At 49.4% G+C, this 19,355-nt stretch overlaps 1 protein-coding gene across 1 annotated transcript in view; it reads right to left on the reverse strand.

Annotated features, from left to right (window-relative positions):
• The window catches only part of OTUD4 (OTU deubiquitinase 4), a 120,387-nt gene extending 102,220 nt beyond the window's left edge, over positions 1-18,167 (reverse strand). The window contains exons 1-2 of the mRNA XM_077279276.1: positions 17,635-18,167; positions 11,302-11,385 (exon numbers count right to left, since the gene is read on the reverse strand). Coding sequence (XP_077135391.1) covers positions 11,302-11,385; positions 17,635-17,790 — 240 coding nt within the window. The 5' untranslated portion in view covers positions 17,791-18,167. The remainder of the gene's footprint in view (positions 1-11,301; positions 11,386-17,634) is intronic.
• Between the last annotated feature and the right edge of the window lie 1,188 nt (positions 18,168-19,355).

Below are 19,355 nucleotides of genomic sequence, written 5' to 3' on the forward strand. Positions count from 1 at the left end.
TACCCTTAATCTGCATCATTATTTAAACGTTATTTTATTTTGGTAGTATTTTAGAAGGGTTACAAGTTTAGCAGCAATTTCTCATTTTTTTCAAGAAATTTACAAAGCCTTTTTTCCTCTAGGGACCTGTTCAGATTTAAATGGACTTTGCGAGTCTAAATATTGTAAACTCCCCAAAAGTGACACCATTTCAAAAACCGCAACCCTCAAATACCGTACATACTCGAGCATAAGCCGACCCGAGTATATAAGCAGAGACCCCTAATTTTGCCACAAAAGACTGGGAAAACTTAATGACTCGAGTATAAGCCTAGGGTGGAAAATTCAGCTGCTACAGGTAAATGTCAAAAATAAAATTAGATACCAATAAAAGTAAAATTGAGACATCAGTAGGTTAAGTGTTTTTGAATATCCATATCGAATCAGGAGCCCCATATAATGCTCCATACAGTTTATGATGGGCCTCATAAGATGCTCTATCTACTATATAATTGTCTAAGGGTCACTTCCGTCTGTCCTGTCTGTCTGTCACGGATATTCATTGGTCGCGGCCTCTGTCTGTCATAGAAATCCAAGTCGCTGACTGGTCGCGGCAAAACAGCCACGACCAATCAGCGACGGGCACAGTCCGGCGGCAAAATGGCCGCTCCTTCCTCCCCGCAGTCAGTGCCCGCTCCATAATCCCCTCTAGTCAGCGCTCGCACAGGGTTAATGGCAGCGCTAACAGACCGCGTTATGCCGCGGTGTAACGCACTCCGTTAACGCTGCTATTAACCCTGTGTGACCAACTTTTTACTATTGTTGCTGCCTATGCAGCATCAATAGTAAAAAGATCTAATGTTAAAAATAATTAAAGAAAATAAAAAATCGTTATATACTCACCGTCTGTCGGCCCCTCGGATCCAGAACAGGCCTTCCCCGCTCCTCGCGACGCTCCGGTCGCATTGCGGTCTCGCGAGATGATGACGTAGCGGCCAACGGAAGGTGAGTATATAACTTTATTTTAATTTTTTTTAACAGGGATATTATGCCCGCTGTGCTACACACCGCGTGGCCTGTGCTACAACCTACGTGCGTGGGCTGTGCTATACACTACGTGCGTGGGCTGTGCTATATACTCTGTGCGTGGGCTGTGCTATATACTCTGTGCGTGGGCTGTGCTATATACTCTGTGCGTGGGCTGTGCTATATACTCTGTGCGTGGGCTGTGCTATATACTCCGTGGCTGGCCGTGAACAATCAGCGACACGCGCAATCCGTCCGAATCCCGTTTATTCAATGTATTATTCTAAAATCTTCATAACTAAACTACATACATATTCTAGAATACCCGATGCGTTAGAATCGGGCTACCATCTAGTATTAAAAATTGTAGTTACTTACCGATAACGGTATTTCTCTGATCCCATGATGGCACCACGGAGAGAGGGGTCCGCCCCCAGGGACAGGAAACCTACAGGTGAAAAAGGGCGTACCTCTCTCCCACATCAGTTGGTTTACAGAGCCTTATACAGAACTTCAGCTGCAACTTAATATTTACACAAATTAAGCTTAACAATTTTAACTTAACAGAGGCACCGTGACTAAACTAATTATCAATATTATTATAATGTGCACACCTGTGTGTGAAAAGGGAGGGAATATACGGGTGCCATCATGGGATCAGAGAAATACCGTTATCGGTAAGTAACTACAATTTTCTCTATCCCCATGATGGCACCACGGAGAGATTTACATAGATTTGTAACTTTTTAGGGAGGGACCACTGCCTCTAGAACCCTTCGACCAAAGGTGAGATCAGAGGAGGTCAAGTCTAAGCGGTAGTGTTTGAAAAATGTAGACTGGGAAGACCAAGTGGCCGCTCTACATATCTGTTGTATTGAAGCGCCAGCTCTTTCCGCCCAGGATGATGCTACTGCTCTGGTCGAGTGCGCTTTTATATTCTCCGGGATGGCCGCCCCGCTGGATGAGTAGGACAAGGCGATGGCATCTCTTATCCACCTCGCTAGCGTAGCTTTTGACGCTTTCTGTCCTTTCCGTGGACCCTGGAAGCAGACAAACAGAGCCCTATCCTTCCTGCACTCCCTAGTGGCTGACAAGTATTGGAGTAGGCACCTTCTAACATCAAGGGTATGTAGTGTTTTTTCTCCCTCATTCTTGGGGTTGGGACAGAATGAGGGCAGGGAGATCTCTTGTGTCCTGTGAAATTGTGATGCGATTTTTGGGAGGTAAGCCGGGTCTGTTTTTAGAATGACTCTGTCCTCGAGAATTTGAGTGAAGGGAGGACACGCGGACAATGCTTGTATGTCACTAACGCGGCGGGCTGAGGTTAGGGCCACTAGGAGTGTTGTTTTTAAAGATAGAATCTTTAGGGGTGCGTCTGCCAGGGGTTCGAAAGGAGATTTGGTTAGCGCATTTAGAACAAGGTTTAGATCCCATGGAGGGGCATTATGCAAAGAAACAGGTCTTGATCTACCCGAGGCTTTGATGAATCTCACGATCCATCGGTTTCTGGCTAAATCAATTATACAGCGCCCCCAGGGCTGCTACCTGAACCTTTAGTGTACTTGTAGCTAGACCTTTTTCCAAACCCTTTTGCAGGAACTCAAGAATTTTCCCTATTGGGATTTCCCCCCCTGGGTCAGCCCCCGATACAGACATGAATTTTTTCCACACTTTGCCATATATTTTGGTGGTTACGAGTTTCCTACTCTGTAGCAATGTGGACACCAGGTTGGATGAAAACCCTTTGTTGCTTAATAGCTTCCTTTCAAAAGCCAAGCTGTCATATGTAGGCTTTTTACACTGGGGTGACACACTGGGCCCTGGGACAACAGATTTTTTGTGTCTGGTAGAACCCACGGGCTGTCTATGGACATCTTTCTCAGCCAAGAAAACCATATCCTGCGAGGCCAGAATGGAGCTATTATTATCACTGTTGCCCCCTCCTCCCGAATTTTCCTCAAGACTAGGGGAATGAGGGATATTGGAGGGAACGCGTAGGCGAGACGATAGTTCCAGGGGACTGTAAGAGCGTCCAGAGCTACTGGCCCTCCCCGGGGATCGATTGAGCAGAACTTTCTCACTTTCCGGTTTTGATAGTCCGCGAATAGGTCTATTTCTGGCTCTCCCCAACGCCTCACTATTTGGTTGAACACCGACTGTTTCAGCTCCCACTCCCCCTGTTTCAAGCGGGTTCTGCTGAGGAAGTCTGCGGTCTGGTTTTCTGAACCCTTTATGTAAAGGGCTGTTAGGGACTTCAGATTGTGTTCTGCGATATGAAAGATGGATCGGGTTTCTTCCATCAGTGTTTGCGACCTGGTACCCCCTTGGTGGTTTAGGTATGCCACCACTACCTGATTGTCTGAGAAGACTTTTACGTGGTAGGAGCGGAGGAGTTTTAGGAAGTGTGTTAGGGCGAGTTTTACCGCTAGCAGTTCTTTCATGTTCGATGAGGTTAGCTCTTGATTTTTGCTCCAGTTTCCTTGTGCCACCTGACCGTCTACATGAGCACCCCACCCCCAGGGGCTTGCATCCGTCGTCAAGATTTTTTCTATCGGCAGTGCCCAAGGAACCCCCTTGGTAAAATTTATCGGGTCCGCCCACCACTGTAGGGAGTGTATCGTAGTTGGTGATATACTTAACTGCCCGTCTAAATTTCCTCCCAGACACAGGTTTGAACTTAAAGTCTCCCATTGTAAGTCCCGGGAATGGCACTGTGCCCACTGTACGGCCGGGATACAGGCTGTCATGGAGCCCAGCAGGGACATGGCTTTCCTGAGCGTGGTGACTGGAGATGCTGACAAGTGCACCGCAGCCTGTGTCATTTTTTGAATCTTCCCCTGAGGAAGATAGCACACTTGTGTGGTTGAGTCGAGGACTATCCCTAAGTACTCCTGTACCTGTGATGGGACCACTTTTGATTTGGTAAGGTTCAACAGCCAACCTAGGCTTGACAGAGAAGTCATAACCAAATCCAACTGTTTGCAGTGATGGAATGATGTCCCTGCTACCAGGAGGTCGTCTAGGTAGGGAACTATCAGGACATTCTGTTCCCGTATATGAGCCATCACTTCCGACATTATTTTCGTGAATACCCGGGGTGCGATAGCTAACCCAAATGGGAGGGCCCGAAACTGATAATGTTTCACCTCCCCCTGGATATTCACTGCTAGCCGGAGGTACTTTTGATGATCCTTGTGGATCGGTACATGATAATATGCATCTCGTAGATCTAGAACAGTCATGAAACACCTGGGAAAGAGTATTTTTACGCAAGATTTTATTGTCTCCATTTTGAAGTGTGGGATCTCGAGAAAACTGTTTAATTTTTTGAGATTTATTATCGTCCTGTATGATCCGTCTGGCTTCTTTCGGAGGAAGAGGGGAGAGTAGAAGCCCATGCCTCTTTCCTGGTGTGGGACTTCCTGTAAGACTCCCTTCTGAACTAGGCCTAGAATTTCTTCCTGGAGAGCCGACTGTTCTTGAGACTGTCTCTGCGGTGTCACCATGAAGAGGTTGATGGGGGGAATGCGGAACTTTAGTTTGAGTCCTTCTCGTACTATGCCTAGTATCCAGGGACTGCTTGAAATTTTTTCCCAGGCTGGAAGAAACCCGGTCAGTCTCCCGCCAACCTGGGGGACACCTTCATTGAGTTTTTTTATTATCGGGAGTGGGTTTGTTGAATAGAAAACCTCTGGTTTTGTTTCTTTTGTCCTCCCATGTTTCTTTGTTCCCTTTCGGAGGTTTTCTCCGCATGAATTTTTTATTCCGAAAGGAACGTCTGTAAGACTGGTTGGAGAAACCAGGGAAAGATTTTTTCTTGTCCTCGGCTTTCTCGAGGATATCATCTAGTGTTGCGCCGAACAAGAATTCACCCTCACAGGGTATTGAACACAGTCTTGTTTTTGTCTGAAGGTCCCCTGGCCAACATTTTAGCCACAGAGCACGTCTTGCGGCGTTTGAGAAGGCGGCAGCCCTGGCTGCTAGTCTGGCCGAATCTACAGATGCATCCGCCAAAAAAGCTGCTGCACCTTTCATTATGGACACTGATTTTTGAATTGTGTCTCTTGAGACTTTCTCCTTTAATTGGGAATCCAAGTGCTCGAGCCACACCATTAGCGCACGGGCCGTGCAGGTGGCCGCGACAGCTGGTTTAAGCCCGCCTCCTGCTGCTTCCCAGGAGTTTTTTAGGAAAGTCCCGGCTTTTTTGTCCATCGGGTCTTTTAGGGTACCCATGTCCTCAAAAGGCAGGGCAAACTTTTTTGAGGCCTTTGCTATGGCCACATCTAACTTTGGTGCCTTACTCCAGGATGAGCAGGCTGGGTCATCAAACGGGTACTTCCTTTTGGGGGTCAGGAGAGCTTTTTTGTCTGGCTTTTTCCATTCTCTTTTGATTAGAGAGTGAATTTTTTCATTTACGGGAAATGCTCTTTTCCTTTTTTGTTCCAGACCGCTGAACATTATGTCCTGCGCTGTTCTTTTAGGTCGCTCATCTACTAGCCCCATTGTTGCTCTGACCGCTTTTACCAAAGCGTCTGTTTCCTCGATAGGGAAGCAACTGCGCCCCCCCTCTGAGGATACTGAAGAGGTGTCAGAGGCTGATGAATTATTTGAGTCTGATAACTCGCTTTTCGACTCGTCCGCACTAGACTCAGGGAACTCAGGACTTTTTATATGTTTTTTCTTTGCGGTTTTAATGCCTTTAATGGCACTTTCTACCTGGCTTTTTATCAATGACTTTAATTCTGAGGTAAATGATGGGGTTTCCTCCTGAATCGTCTTTTTTATACAGTCGCTGCATAGTCTCTTCTCCCAGGAGGAAGGCAGCTCGTCTGAACATATGGCACATTCCCTGTGCTTAGTTTTGCCTGTACTTTTTCTCCCCTAGGAAAAAAGAGTAACCCGGTATTAAACTCAGCACTTTCACGTAGATCACTCACCCCCTGTGGATCAGAGATACCGTCTCAGGCCTGGGGACCGTATCCGCTGGAATCGCCGCCGGCCGTGTGGTTTTTGCAGACCCCCGACTGCGTTGAGACTCTGATCGTCCGCTGCTACTGCGCTGTACAGAGGAAGCGTTTCCTTTTCGCTGATGCTGTGAGTGCAGACGCCGCTGCACTTGTGTCTGCTCAGGTAATCGCTGGACAGCTTCCTGCATAACCTGCTCCTCGTTTTCGCTCATAGTGGCCTCCGCACTGTCTGGTGCACTGGAGTTTGAATTTGCCACACTTTCCGTTTGCTAGGCGCTTCTTTTATTGTATTGTGCCGGCGACACCGGAAGTGACGGTCCGCGCATGCGCCCGCCCAACTTCCGGTTCCAGCCTCACATGAGGGAATGTAAACGCTGGGGCACCGGCGCGCGCGCACTAGCGTTCCGTTGCGCACTAACGTTCAGTTGTCGCCGGTAATGGCGTCGGCGAGCGCGCACTAGCGTTCAGTTGTCGGCGCTTTTGCGCTTGCTGTCGGCGCCTGCACCTGACTTGGCGGTGATGGCGCCGGCGTCTCTGCCCACGGGTGTCTCCCCGAACTCAGCTGGGCTTTATGGAAGATAGCCGCCGCTACCTCCATGTTATTTGTAGAGCCCTACGGTGACCGCCGTCACCCGCTCCTTCATCCCCCCTTTTTTTTTTTTTTTTTTTTGAGGAAGGCAGACTTGTTCCTTTCACTGCCTTCCCTCCACTCACCCATGAGGCCCGCCGACCTCTGTGGTGGTGCTTCAGGCAAGGGAGAAAAAGAGGGGAAAAAACCGCTTGATCCAGCCGTAACAGGGCGCCCCCTGTTATGAAGTCGACTGTACCAGCTCCTGGAATCCCACGAAGATCCTTCAGGTACGTGCTGTAGGTTCCCCGTCAGGGACAGGAAACCAACTGATGTGGGAGAGAGGTACGCCCTTTTTCACCTGTAGGTTTCCTGTCCCTGGGGGCGGACCCCTCTCTCCGTGGTGCCATCATGGGGATAGAGAAATATGCCCCATATAATGCTGCACAAATGCTGATTATGGCCCCATAAGATGCTCCATACAGACATTTGCCCCATATAATGCTGCACAAATTCCAATTATGGCCCCATAAGATGCTCCATAGAGACATTTGCCCCGTATAATGTTGCACAAATGCTGATTATGGTCCCATAAGATGCTCCATAGAGATATTTGCCCCATATAATGCTGCACATGGCCCCAAAAGATGCTCCATAGACACATTTGTCCCATATAATGCTGCACAAATGCCGATTATGGCCCCATAAGATGCTCCATAGAGATATTTGCCCCATATAACGCTGCACATGGCCCCATAAGATGCTCCATAGAGATATTTGCCCCATATGCTGTTGCTGCGATTGAAAAAAAATAAAATCACATACTCCCCTCTCGTCGCTCAGACCCCCGACACTTGCTATACTTACCTTTCCCGTTCCACCGTCGGCGCCGCTGTGTCTTCCGCGTCCTCTGCACTGACGTTCAGGACGCGGAAGACGGAGCGGCGCCGACGGTGGACAGGTGAATATCGCGCACTGCCCCTCGCACTGCCCCCCGATATACTCACCTGCTCCTGGCGTGGTCGCTGCACGTCCCTGGTTCTCCAGGTGCCGGCAGCTTCTTCCTGTATTGAGCGGTCACTGGTACCTCTCATTACAGTAATGAATATGCGGCTCCACCCCTATGGAAGTGGAGTCGGGTCCATATTCATTACTGTAATGAGCGGTACCATGAGACTGCTCAATACAGGAAGAAGCTGCCGGCGTCGGAGAACCAGGGACGTGCAGGGACCGCGCCAGGAACAGGTGAGTATTATTAGACAGCTGCCGCTCTCCCTCCCCTTCCGACCCCTGGGAATGACTAGTGTAAGCCGAGGGGCAATTTCAGCCTAAAAAAATGGGCTGAAATTCTCGGCTTCTACTCGAGTATATTTGGTACTTCAAAATTGCTGTCAGTAAAAAAAATAATAAATAAAAAAATGTAAAAAAAATTAACTCTTCAAGTGCCACACTGGAATTCATACAAATTTGAATGAAAAAAAAATGTAAGTTTTACTCTAAAATGTTGATTTAGCCCCAAATTTTTTCACTTCTACAAGGAATAGCAGAAGAAAATGGACTCCACTATTTGTTGCCCAGTTTCTTCTGAATGCGCCGATACCCCCACATGTGGTCAGAAACCTCTGTTTGGCCAAACGGAATAGCTCGTGAGGGAATTGAATTTCTTAACACAAATTTAGCTGAAATAGATTGTTGGCATCGTGTCACAGAAAAACCCCACAAGTGACTCAATTTTGGAAATTACAGCCCCTCAAGATTTAATCCTGGTGTAGTGTGAACATTTTGAACTTACAAGTACCACACATACATACATACATACGGTTATCATATTGAACATTTTCATAAAAATGTTGCTTTAGTGCCAAATATTTCAATTTTGCAACAGTACATTGATACCAAACATGTAGTCAAAAAGTTGTGTTTGGACATAGGGCTTGGAAGGCGAGAAGCAACATTTGGTATGTAAATTTGGCTGGAAAAGACTGCAAACACCTTATCTCATTTGCAGAGCCTATGATGTTCCAAAACAGCAGAAACCCCCACAAGGGATCCCATTTTGAAAACTAGATCCATCGAGGAATTCATCTAGGGTGCTTCACATAACTTTTTAAAATGTGGATGTGAAAATAAAAATTACATTTTTTTCTGCTAAAATGTTGTTTCAGCCTTAAATTTGTAATTTTCACAATGGATAGTAGGAAAAAAAGGTCTCCATAATTTGTTATGCAATTCCTTCCAAACATGAAGATACCCTATACGTGGTCAAAAACTGCTGCTTAGGCACACGGCAGGGTTCAGAAAGGAAAGAGCGTTATTTGATTTTTGGAGGGTAAATTTGGCTGGAATGGATTGTGAATGCCATGTTGCTTTTACAGAGCCCCTGACATGCCAAAACAGCAGAACCCTGCATGTGGGGAAAAACTAATGTTTGGGCGCACGGCAGGGCTCGGAAAGGATGTAGCACCGTTTGACTTTTTGAACACAAAACTGGCTGGAATCGAGAGTGGATGCCATGTCGCATTTGGAGACCCCTGCAGTGCCTAAAAAGTGGAACACTGCCCCTTCCCCCCACAAGTGATCCCATTTTGGAAACTAGCCCCTATCAAATAATTCATCTCAGGTGTGCTGAGCATTTTTAACCTACAGGTGATAAATGAAACTTTATAACACTTGTATTTGAAAAGAAAGAAATTACATTTTTCCACTACTGTTTTTGCATCAAATTTATAATTTCCACAAGGAGCAATAAGAGAAAATGGACCCTATGATTTATGAAATTTTTACTGAACGTGACAGTACCCCATATGTGGTTGTACCCTACTGTTTAAGCACACGGCAGGGATTAGATGGGAAGGAGCGCTACTTGATTTTTAGAACCCAGATTTCATTTGAATAGATTGTGGGTCTCATTAGCCAAGCCCCTGAGGTGCCAGAACAGCAGAAACCCCCGCAAATGACCCACATATTGGAAACTTCACTGCTTAAGGAATTCATCTAGGGGTGTTGTGAGTATTTTGAACACACAGGTGCTTCACAGAATTTTAGAACATTGGGACATGGAAATAAAACATTTTAGTGGTAAAAACGTACTTTTTTATTTGACGCAAATTTGTCACTTACAAAAGGTTTACTAGGTGAAACTGGACCTCAATTTATTGAGCAATTTCTCACGAATGTGATGCCCCAGACGTCGTCAAAAACTGCCTGAGACCTGTCAGTGAATCATTGACAGAGCCTGTGAGACTTTGCTTATAGCTGGATCCCACAGGCTACCGTACCCGGATGTCATCAGATGACCTCAGGGTACCATGGCAACAAGCAGCACCCGCGGTTACAATCGTGGGGGAGGTGGGATACGGTCCTGCCATAGTGTCTTAACCTCCTTTTAACCACTTTGATATCTCTTGACAGCGGTCTTTGAGGGGTTAATCGGCCCTGATCTGTTCCAAAACCAACAGGCAGGGGCGAATACCGCAAAGGGGTCAGCGGTCATCCTATTCACTTATTCATGACCGCTGTTTAAACACGGCGGTGAGGAATAAGGTCCCATAAGAGCTGCAGTTTTAATGTCTATTAAGGTTGTTCCCACAAGGAGTTTTTAGTTTGTGTTTGACGTTGAGAATTTTCACTGTGAAAAACATGAACATGGAATAAAACTAAGCTTTTTGTGCAGATTTTCACCACAGAATTGCATCAGATGCAGAAAGCGCATTTGCCTTTAGAGTGCTGCACAATCGCGGTTAAAATGCATGTAATCCAAACGCGACTATATCAATAAAGCTCTGCTAAACCCAAAAAAGAAAAAAAATTGCAGCATCAAAACGCAAGTCACTTCATTTACCCCAAAGGTGCAGAAAATCTGCAACATCAAAAACTCCCTAAATACTCATCGCGGCAGCATTGCCTACAGCTCTGGAAACCAGATGGCGTAAGTGCTGCAGGGGTAGTAAGTAGATTCACTTGCCTCCAGCCTTTCACATTAATGAGGGCAACTATGCCCGCGCTGCAACGAACTGCAAAAAGAAAAAAAATCATGCACCGACGCCTGCAGCGGGAGATCGAGCCGTGGCAGCGAATAATTAGGAGTCCAAAAACCACTATAAAGCAAAAAAAAAGCGGCACTGACCCGCAATCTGACTTCAGCCGAAGCTCTTTGCAAAGGTAACAGAAGACCTCTATGCTGCAACGTACTGCATCACCCTTGGGTGCTCCTTACCAAAAATGAAGTCCTTAATCCATATAAAACTTGCAAAAGAAAAAATGACGAGGGCACTCACCGGTCTTCAGTAAAAAATTGGTTCCTTTATTACAAACGATACATCCAGAAAAGGGTTATGGCCGGGGGAAAGAAAGCTCGTGTGAGCAGGGGAGAACGACCCTGCTCACACGAGCTTTCTTTCCCCTGGCCATAACCCTTTTCTGGATGTATCGTTTGTAATAAAGGAACCAATTTTTTACTGAAGACCGGTGAGTGCCCTCGTCATTTTTTCTTTTGCAAGTTTTATAATAATTAGGAGTGATGGCAAGTTATAATTTTATCATTTTCTTTCCATAGTACGCATAGTCTTCCTTCAGAGACAATACAAACGAAACAAGACAAGGGGAATGCCCACTGAAAGGAAGGGACAACTCTTTTCTGAGATCATCATGGCCCCTATGGGAAAGAAGCTATGGTCCCATTAGGTGGAAAGCCTCCATATGCAGGATGTATGAGGGAGCTGTGAAACCAGGCACCGGGAAATGGAAACTCATTTTACTTACCGATTCAAAATGGGCTCGATTGTCACTCAGATACTGTATACAGGATCGCCTTATTTCCAAATGGCTTGCCTGAGAGTGCAAGATCTAAAACCGGAACATAAATATATTACATAATCAGATTATGCCATCCTTCTATAAATCGCTGCCAACATGTAGAATGAGACTTTCTACACTTATTACAGTATCACTACCTAAACTGATGGAAAGAGCAGAAGAGTCCCTGAGTGAGCATTGCCTGTATGCCAAGGGGGGACCCAGGAAACAGACTAATAGGTAATAATCAGAAAGGGAGCTGCAGAGGATTGGGAAAGGTGACAAAATAAAAACAGTCAGCATGAATCAGAGCCTGGCTGCACAACTGAAGCCAGGTATTGGCTTGTTTTCTCCAAAATGCTGCAGTGTTTCAAAAGGGAGGTGATGGGAGAGGACTATAGTGAGAAAGACTAGTCTGGAGCCTCCCATGCCGGCTTCACCACGCACCACTCTAGGTGACCGGTCTCTTCCATGTGTGTACACAGGAAAGGGCCCGTCAATCACCTGTAAAGGCGCTGAGAGAAGCCGGTAGGGGGCTTAATCACTGGCCTAATCTCGCATTTGTCTATAGTCCCTGGCTGGCAACTCAAACTATATTCGGAGAGAAAATATGCAGGCATGTGCTGATTCATGCTGCTCGTAGCTTAGGCAGTATGAATAGTGACAGTTTCCCTTTCAAAATATTTCTTATTGCCTGGAAATCCTCCGCATTAGTGGCAAACATGAGGCTGTTTGATTCGGGACAGGAGACCAGCAGCCGGTCCGTACTCAAACCGGGAATGCCGAATGTGTTAAACTAACCGTAATATAACCAAATATTTTTTTAAGCTCATGCACTAGATATTGGAAATAAGAGGTAATGTTACAATTTTTTTCCCCAATTAAGAATATATCAGTGTGAAGTGGTAGTACTATAGCATGGTGGCAAAATAAGATCCAAAACAATATAGTCACAAATAAACAGGGTTAAACTTTGGTTTCACCCATGTCCTATGTATAGATGCTGCTGTACATCATACATCTAAGGGAACCATCTTGTTTGTTAGATAGAACGCTACAGAGGCCATTCATCCCCCTAAGCGGATGATCATCGGTGTGAATTTGTGTAGTGCATTACTGATCCTCATTAGGATGCCAGTGATACGCTTTATCTTAAAGTATCTGGAATCATCATCAAATTCTTGAGTTCACAGAAGAAGATAACAAGTATATACAAGCACCGCATAATAATAGACAGGTGCTTCACGCTGCCTGTGGCTGAAAATATCTAAAGGGCAACTAAAGGATAAGAGCCGTCTAGTGGCTCATTACACCCCAACACTCGCCCTCGGGGATAAGCCCCGGACCTCCACTTATTAATAATTCTAAACCGAGGCTACTTGATATCAAAACCTTTTTCTAAATGTTAGTTACCCTATAGGATGTGTATACACAGGGGGCACAAACCATGTTTTTTCGTGGGCAGAAAATGCACTGCATACCGGGACTGGCGAATTGTGGGTAAGGTTTCACAAAATCTCATCCATATACTAGGGAGAAAATCTGCAACAGAAACCGACCAGATGTGTGCCATGTTCTCACAGACTTACCCGCTGGCGAGCCGTGTCAGTAACTGCTGTGGGAACGGTTGCAGAAATGCGATTTGCTGCACATTTCACCCATAACAGTGAAATCTGCAGCATAAATTGAGACGTTTGCCAGCATACAAATTAGGAGAACGTGCAGAAATATATTTTATTCGTCCCACACGGGCCATTTCTTAGAGCTGCGTGGGCCAATACATAGGAACATGTTGGAAGATCAATAACATACATTTCTGCACCTTGTCTCTTATACAGATTATAGAAACTTCTTTTTTTCTTTGGTGGGGTCTTTGGTGGAGGAAAGAGTTTTTCACTATACATCCTAGAATAAGTTTCCGTGATCTTGTCCTGATGTCGAAGTTTGAGGGTAGGTGCAGACGATCAGTACACGCTGCGGGTTGGACGCTGCGTACTTGTGCAGCATCCAGATGTGACAGCATAGTGGAGGGGGTTTCAAGAACTCCCATGTCCTATATTTACTGCAGCATAAACTGAAGTAAAAAAAAAAAATAAGTGAAATTCTGCTGCCGTTATATGCAGATTTTTTGGGAAAGAAAATCTACAAAAACTCCATGTTCACCTACTCTCGAAATCTGCACCATGTCAATTTATGCTGTGGATTTCCCTAATGATTCCACCATTTTTAAAAGAATAGGATGAAAGTTATGGAAAATCGAATACATATTGAGCTGTAGAAATTTCACGACAAATAGGCCCTTTGGTAACACTGCAAGTACCACTTTTAGATCACTCGGACTAGTTTACAAACATCTGTAGAAATGTATTTTCTGCTATGACCAGACTAATAACTAGAGATATAAGTCTGCGTTCGGGAGATAGATACCTATAGTACCTGAATCCCCCACACACAAAAATGATCATCTCAATATTCAATGGGGAGAGAAAAAAAGGCTGATGCCAGACAAATCCGATGGCGACTTATCTCCTTTGAAAACAAAAGGATCAGGTGTTGAAATTCCAAAAGTTTGATCCTCCGCTGCTGACATCATCTGCCGGGAGAGGTGTCCGACAACCAGGATCCTGATACGAGTCCAAGATGGTTTTCTACAAACAGCAGTACTGAGACTCCAGACTCTACAAGACTGATTATACTCAGTGGGAGAAGCAGAACAATAATCTTCTAGTTAGGATACTTTTTAATAGCTAGCAAAAATAAAATGCCATGTGATATTACAAAGCAAGCTTTCGAGAACACTTAGGTCTCTTCCTCAGGCCTCAGTAGTCTCGTTACCCATTAAAAAGGTATAACTACAAGATTATTATTTTGTTTCTCCCACTGATAATCAATCCTTAATCTACAGGCACTCCTAACACATGGAGAATGTGCAATCATGCATCAACACACTAAGGGTACCGTCACACTCAGCGACGCTGCAGCGATATAGACAACGAGCCGATCGCTGCAGCGTCGCTGTTTAGGTCGCTAGGGAGCTGTCACACAGACCGCTCTCTCCAGCGACCAACGATCAGGGGAATGACTTCGGCATCGTTGAAACTGTCTTCAACGATGCCAAAGTCCCCCTGCAGCACCCGGGTAACCAGGGTAAACATCGGGTTACTAAGTGCAGGGCCGAGCTTAGTAACCCGATATTTACCCTGGTTACCATTGTAAAAGTAAAAAAAAAAAACACTACATACTCACCTTCTGATGTCTGTCACGTCCCCCGCCGGCGGCTTCCCTGCACTGAATGTGTCAGCGGCGCCGGCAGTAACAGCGGTGACGTCACCGCTGTGCTCTGCTTTACGGCCGGCGCTGACACGTTCAGTGCAGGGAAGCCGCCGTGTGAAGGTACCTTAAGGAGGAAAAGACAACCCCCCGCCATTGTGTCTGCTGGAATCACAAGACCGGTCTCCCACCTCCATACTGTGCTGTACATGTCTAGCACACAACTGTAGTATCACCTGGGGAGTGTGATTAGTTACAAACCGTTCTGCCTAGTCCCCAGTACATATTTAGTAACTCTCACTGTTCTTGTGATCACTACTGCCTGTTCTATGTTACAAAGGAGTGTACTGTTCATACCCATTTATGTACAGTAAGGTGCATGCACACCAGCACTGCCCCAGGTAAGGATCTGGTACTCAGGCTCAACCACCCCCCTTGGAAAGCAAACCCAACTACATAGCACCCTGGTAGTCAGGCCCAGCCGCAGAGACGCCACCCCCATGGTAGTCAGGCCCAGCCGCAGAGACGCCACCCCCATGGTAGTCAGGCCCAGCCGCAGAGACGCCACCCCCATGGTAGTCAGGCCCAGCCGCAGAGACGCCACCCCCATGGTAGTCAGGCCCAGCCGCAGAGACGCCACCCCCATGGTAGTCAGGCCCAGCCGCAGAGACGCCACCCCCATGGTAGTCAGGCCCAGCCGCAGAGACGCCACCCCCATGGTAGTCAGGCCCAGCCGCAGAGACGCCACCCCCATGGTAGTCAGGCCCAGCCGCAGAGACGCCACCCCCATGGTAGTCAAGCCCAGCCGCAGAGACGCCACCCCCATGGTAGTCAGGCCCAGCCGCAGAGACGCCACCCCCATGGTAGTCAGGCCCAGCCGCAGAGACGCCACCCCCATGGTAGTCAGGCCCAGCCGCAGAGACGCCACCCCCATAGTAGTCAGGCCCAGCCGCAGAGACGCCACCCCCATGGTAGTCAGGCCCAGCCGCAGAGACGCCACCCCCATGGTAGTCAGGCCCAGCCGCAGGGACGCCACCCCCATGGTAGTCAGGCCCAGCCGCAGGGACGCCACCCCCATGGTAGTCAGGCCCAGCCGCAGGGACGCCACCCCCATGGTAGTCAGGCCCAGCCGCAGGGACGCCACCCCCATGGTAGTCAGGCCCAGCCGCAGGGACGCCACCCCCATGGTAGTCAGGCCCAGCCGCAGAGACGCCACCCCCATGGTAGTCAGGCCCAGCCGCAGAGACGCCACCCCCATGGTAGTCAGGCCCAGCCGCAGAGACGCCACCCCCTACCTGGGGGTGTGGAGTCTGAGTCGTGGTCCATTTTGGTGGAGTCAGAGTCTATATAAAATGGACAAACTCCTAAAAGATATAAATTGAGTACAGTAGTACAATGCAGGACGTGATGTGCATTTTTTCATAAGAATTTGGTAAAGTTATGAAATGTCCTATAAATGTCTGTTCTGTTCCTGATCTAAGGATCTCAGCTTTTAGTTGAGAAAAATCTGTGCTGAACTTTCTGAACATGCTCAGTAGTGAGGCAGCGCTGTGGGGTCGGAGTCCTTGAGTCAGAAGTCAGAGAAATTGAGATGTCAGTTGGAGGTTTGGCGTACGAACTCCACAGCTCTGCCCCCTAGTGCTCCGGCCTGTCAGCAGAGACACTCCCCACCCCGGTACTCGGGCCCATCGGCAGAGACCCCCCCCCACCCCGGTACTCGGGCCCATCGGCAGAGACCCCCCACCCCGGTACTCGGGCCCATCGGCAGAGACCCCCCACCCCGGTACTCGGGCCCATCGGCAGAGACCCCCCACCCCGGTACTCGGGCCCATCGGCAGAGACCCCCCACCCCGGTACTCGGGCCCATCGGCAGAGACCCCCCACCCCGGTACTCGGGCCCATCGGCAGAGACCCCCCACCCCCACCCCGGTACTCGGGCCCATCGGCAGAGACCCCCCACCCCCACCCCGGTACTCGGGCCCATCGGCAGAGACCCCCCCACCCCCACCCCGGTACTCGGGCCCATCGGCAGAGACCCCCCCACCCCGGTACTCGGGCCCATCGGCAGAGACCCCCCCACCCCCACCCCGGTACTCGGGCCCATCGGCAGAGACCCCCCCACCCCCACCCCGGTACTCGGGCCCATCGGCAGAGACCCCCCCACCCCGGTACTCGGGCCCATCCGCAGAGACACCCCCCACCCCGGTACTCGGGCCCATCCCCAGAGACACCCCCCACCCCAGAACTCGGGCCCATCCCCAGAGACACCCCCCACCCCAGAACTCGGGCCCATCCCCAGAGACACCCCCACCCCAGAACTCGGGCCCATCCCCAGAGACACCCCCCACCCCAGAACTCGGGCCCATCCCCAGAGACACCCCCCCACCTCAGAACTCGGGCCCATCCCCAGAGACACCCCCCCACCTCAGAACTCGGGCCCATCCCCAGAGACACCCCCCCACCTCAGAACTCGGGCCCATCCCCAGAGACACCCCCCACCCCAGAACTCGGGCCCATCCCCAGAGACACCCCCCACCCCAGAACTCGGGCCCATCCCCAGAGACACCCCCCACCCCAGAACTCGGGCCCATCCACAGAGACACCCCCCACCCCAGAACTCAGGCCCATCCACATAGACACCCCCCACCCCAGAACTCAGGCCCATCCACATAGACACCCCCCACCCCAGAACTCAGGCCCATCCACATAGACACCCCCCACCCCAGAACTCGGGCCCATCCACAGAGACACCCCCCACCCCAGAACTCGGGCCCATCCACAGAGACACCCCCCACCCCAGAACTCAGGCCCATCCACATAGACACCCCCCACCCCAGAACTCAGGCCCATCCACAGAGACACCCCCCACCCCAGAACTCGGGCCCATCCACAAAGACACCCCCCACCCCAGAACTCAGGCCCATCCACAGAGACACCCCCCACCACAATACTCAGGCCCTTCCACAAAGGGCCCCCACATAACTCAGGATCATCTACACAGCCCCCACACAAGCTTCTCAGGGTCTGTACCTGCTCAGCCACTGCCCTGAACAGACAGGAGCCGTCCTTGGCAATCTTCTTCCTGTACAGCCCATGTGCCCTCAGATAAGAGTCCATTGCAGCCTCCTCCGTGCTTCCATCACTGCCGGGGGCAGGGGCTGCGCCTTGCTCTCTGTGGCCGGCCATGGCTGCCCAACTGCCACAAAGCAAACGCCGAAAAGAACGACAGGAAAGGCCAGCGAAGCGTCCTTATCTAGCCCACATGGGCGAGGGGTAGCCGGGCACGGGGAGCAGAGGGGCCGTATGGCATGGAGCCTGTGTGTGGGGGGCATGAGAGGGGCACAGGGTCTCCACGTGTAGTGCCAGCTGGAGGTGACAGACAGGGCCCCCTGCTACAGAGCGGCGGGCAGCATGGAGCCCGGGCACATGACTGCGAACAGCGGAGGTGGGCGGAACGAGCCTCAATGGAGGAGCCGCCGGGGACACAGCCAGAAGCGAAAGTGACTCCGGATGGGAAAAGTTTTGTTTTCAGTTTGGAGGAGTAATGGGAACAGGAAGGCGGCGGAGAGCAACGGGAGGAGGAGCAGGAAGTGCCGGGGAGCAGCGCGGACAGGCGCACAGCGGCCTCACTGCGAGCGTCACCGAGCTGAGGGCTGAGGGAGCACAGCGGCGTGTGCTGAGGGGGCTGCACGCTGTGCTGAGGGGGCTGCACGCTGTGCTGAGGGGGCTGCACGCTGTGCTGAGGGGGCTGCACGCTGTGCTGAGGGGGCGTACCTGTATACAGCTAGTGATGGGGGATGTGTACCTGTATACAGCTAGTGATGGGGGATGTGTACCTGTATACCGCTAGTGATGGGGGATGTGTACCTGTATACCGCTAGTGATGGGGGATGTGTACCTGTATACAGCTAGTGATGGGGGATGTGTACCTGTATACCGCTAGTGATGGGGGATGTGTACCTGTATACAGCTAGTGATGGGGGATGTGTACCTGTATACAGCTAGTGATGGGGGATGTGTACCTGTATACAGCTAGTGATGGGGGATGTGTACCTGTATACAGCTAGTGATGGGGGATGTGTACCTGTATACCGCTAGTGATGGGGGATGTGTACCTGTATACCGCTAGTGATGGGGGATGTGTACCTGTATACCGCTAGTGATGGGGGATGCGTACCTGTATACTGCTAGTGATGGGGGATGTGTACCTGTATACAGCTAGTGATGGGGGATGTGTACCCAAGGGTTACTGCCAAGTACCTCTCATTGAGTCAGCAAAAGAGAAGACCGCCTTCATAACACCGGAAGGTCTGTACCGCCATGTCATCTTGCCCTTTGGATTACATGGGGCACCAGCCACGTTCCAGAGGCTGATGGACAGAGTGCTAGAACCCCATCGGAAGAATGCATCAGAGTACTTGTTTGACATCATATTTAGTACTGACTGGCATACCCAATTGTCCCAGGTACAAGCGGTGGTGATGCTTTGCACCAAAAAAAAAACCATGAACCAAAAATCATACGTTGATCTAAAGCCGCCAAGAAAAAATTTATATAACCTGAGGTTCTTAGTTTAACATTCGGATCAGACTGTATGAAGCCCACTGCCACATCACGGCAAACCTCATAGTGGGTCCTATCGCCCGAACAGAACGGAGCCGTGTGCCAACCACGGCCACAGAGGCAATGTACCAGCAGAGTGGACGGCCTGGTGCCCTACAGCACCCATGCGGGAAGACTGAGACCCCATG

The sequence above is a fragment of the Ranitomeya variabilis genome, chromosome 1 (genome assembly GCF_051348905.1).
Source record: "Ranitomeya variabilis isolate aRanVar5 chromosome 1, aRanVar5.hap1, whole genome shotgun sequence".
Classification (NCBI taxonomy): Eukaryota; Metazoa; Chordata; class Amphibia; order Anura; family Dendrobatidae; genus Ranitomeya; species Ranitomeya variabilis.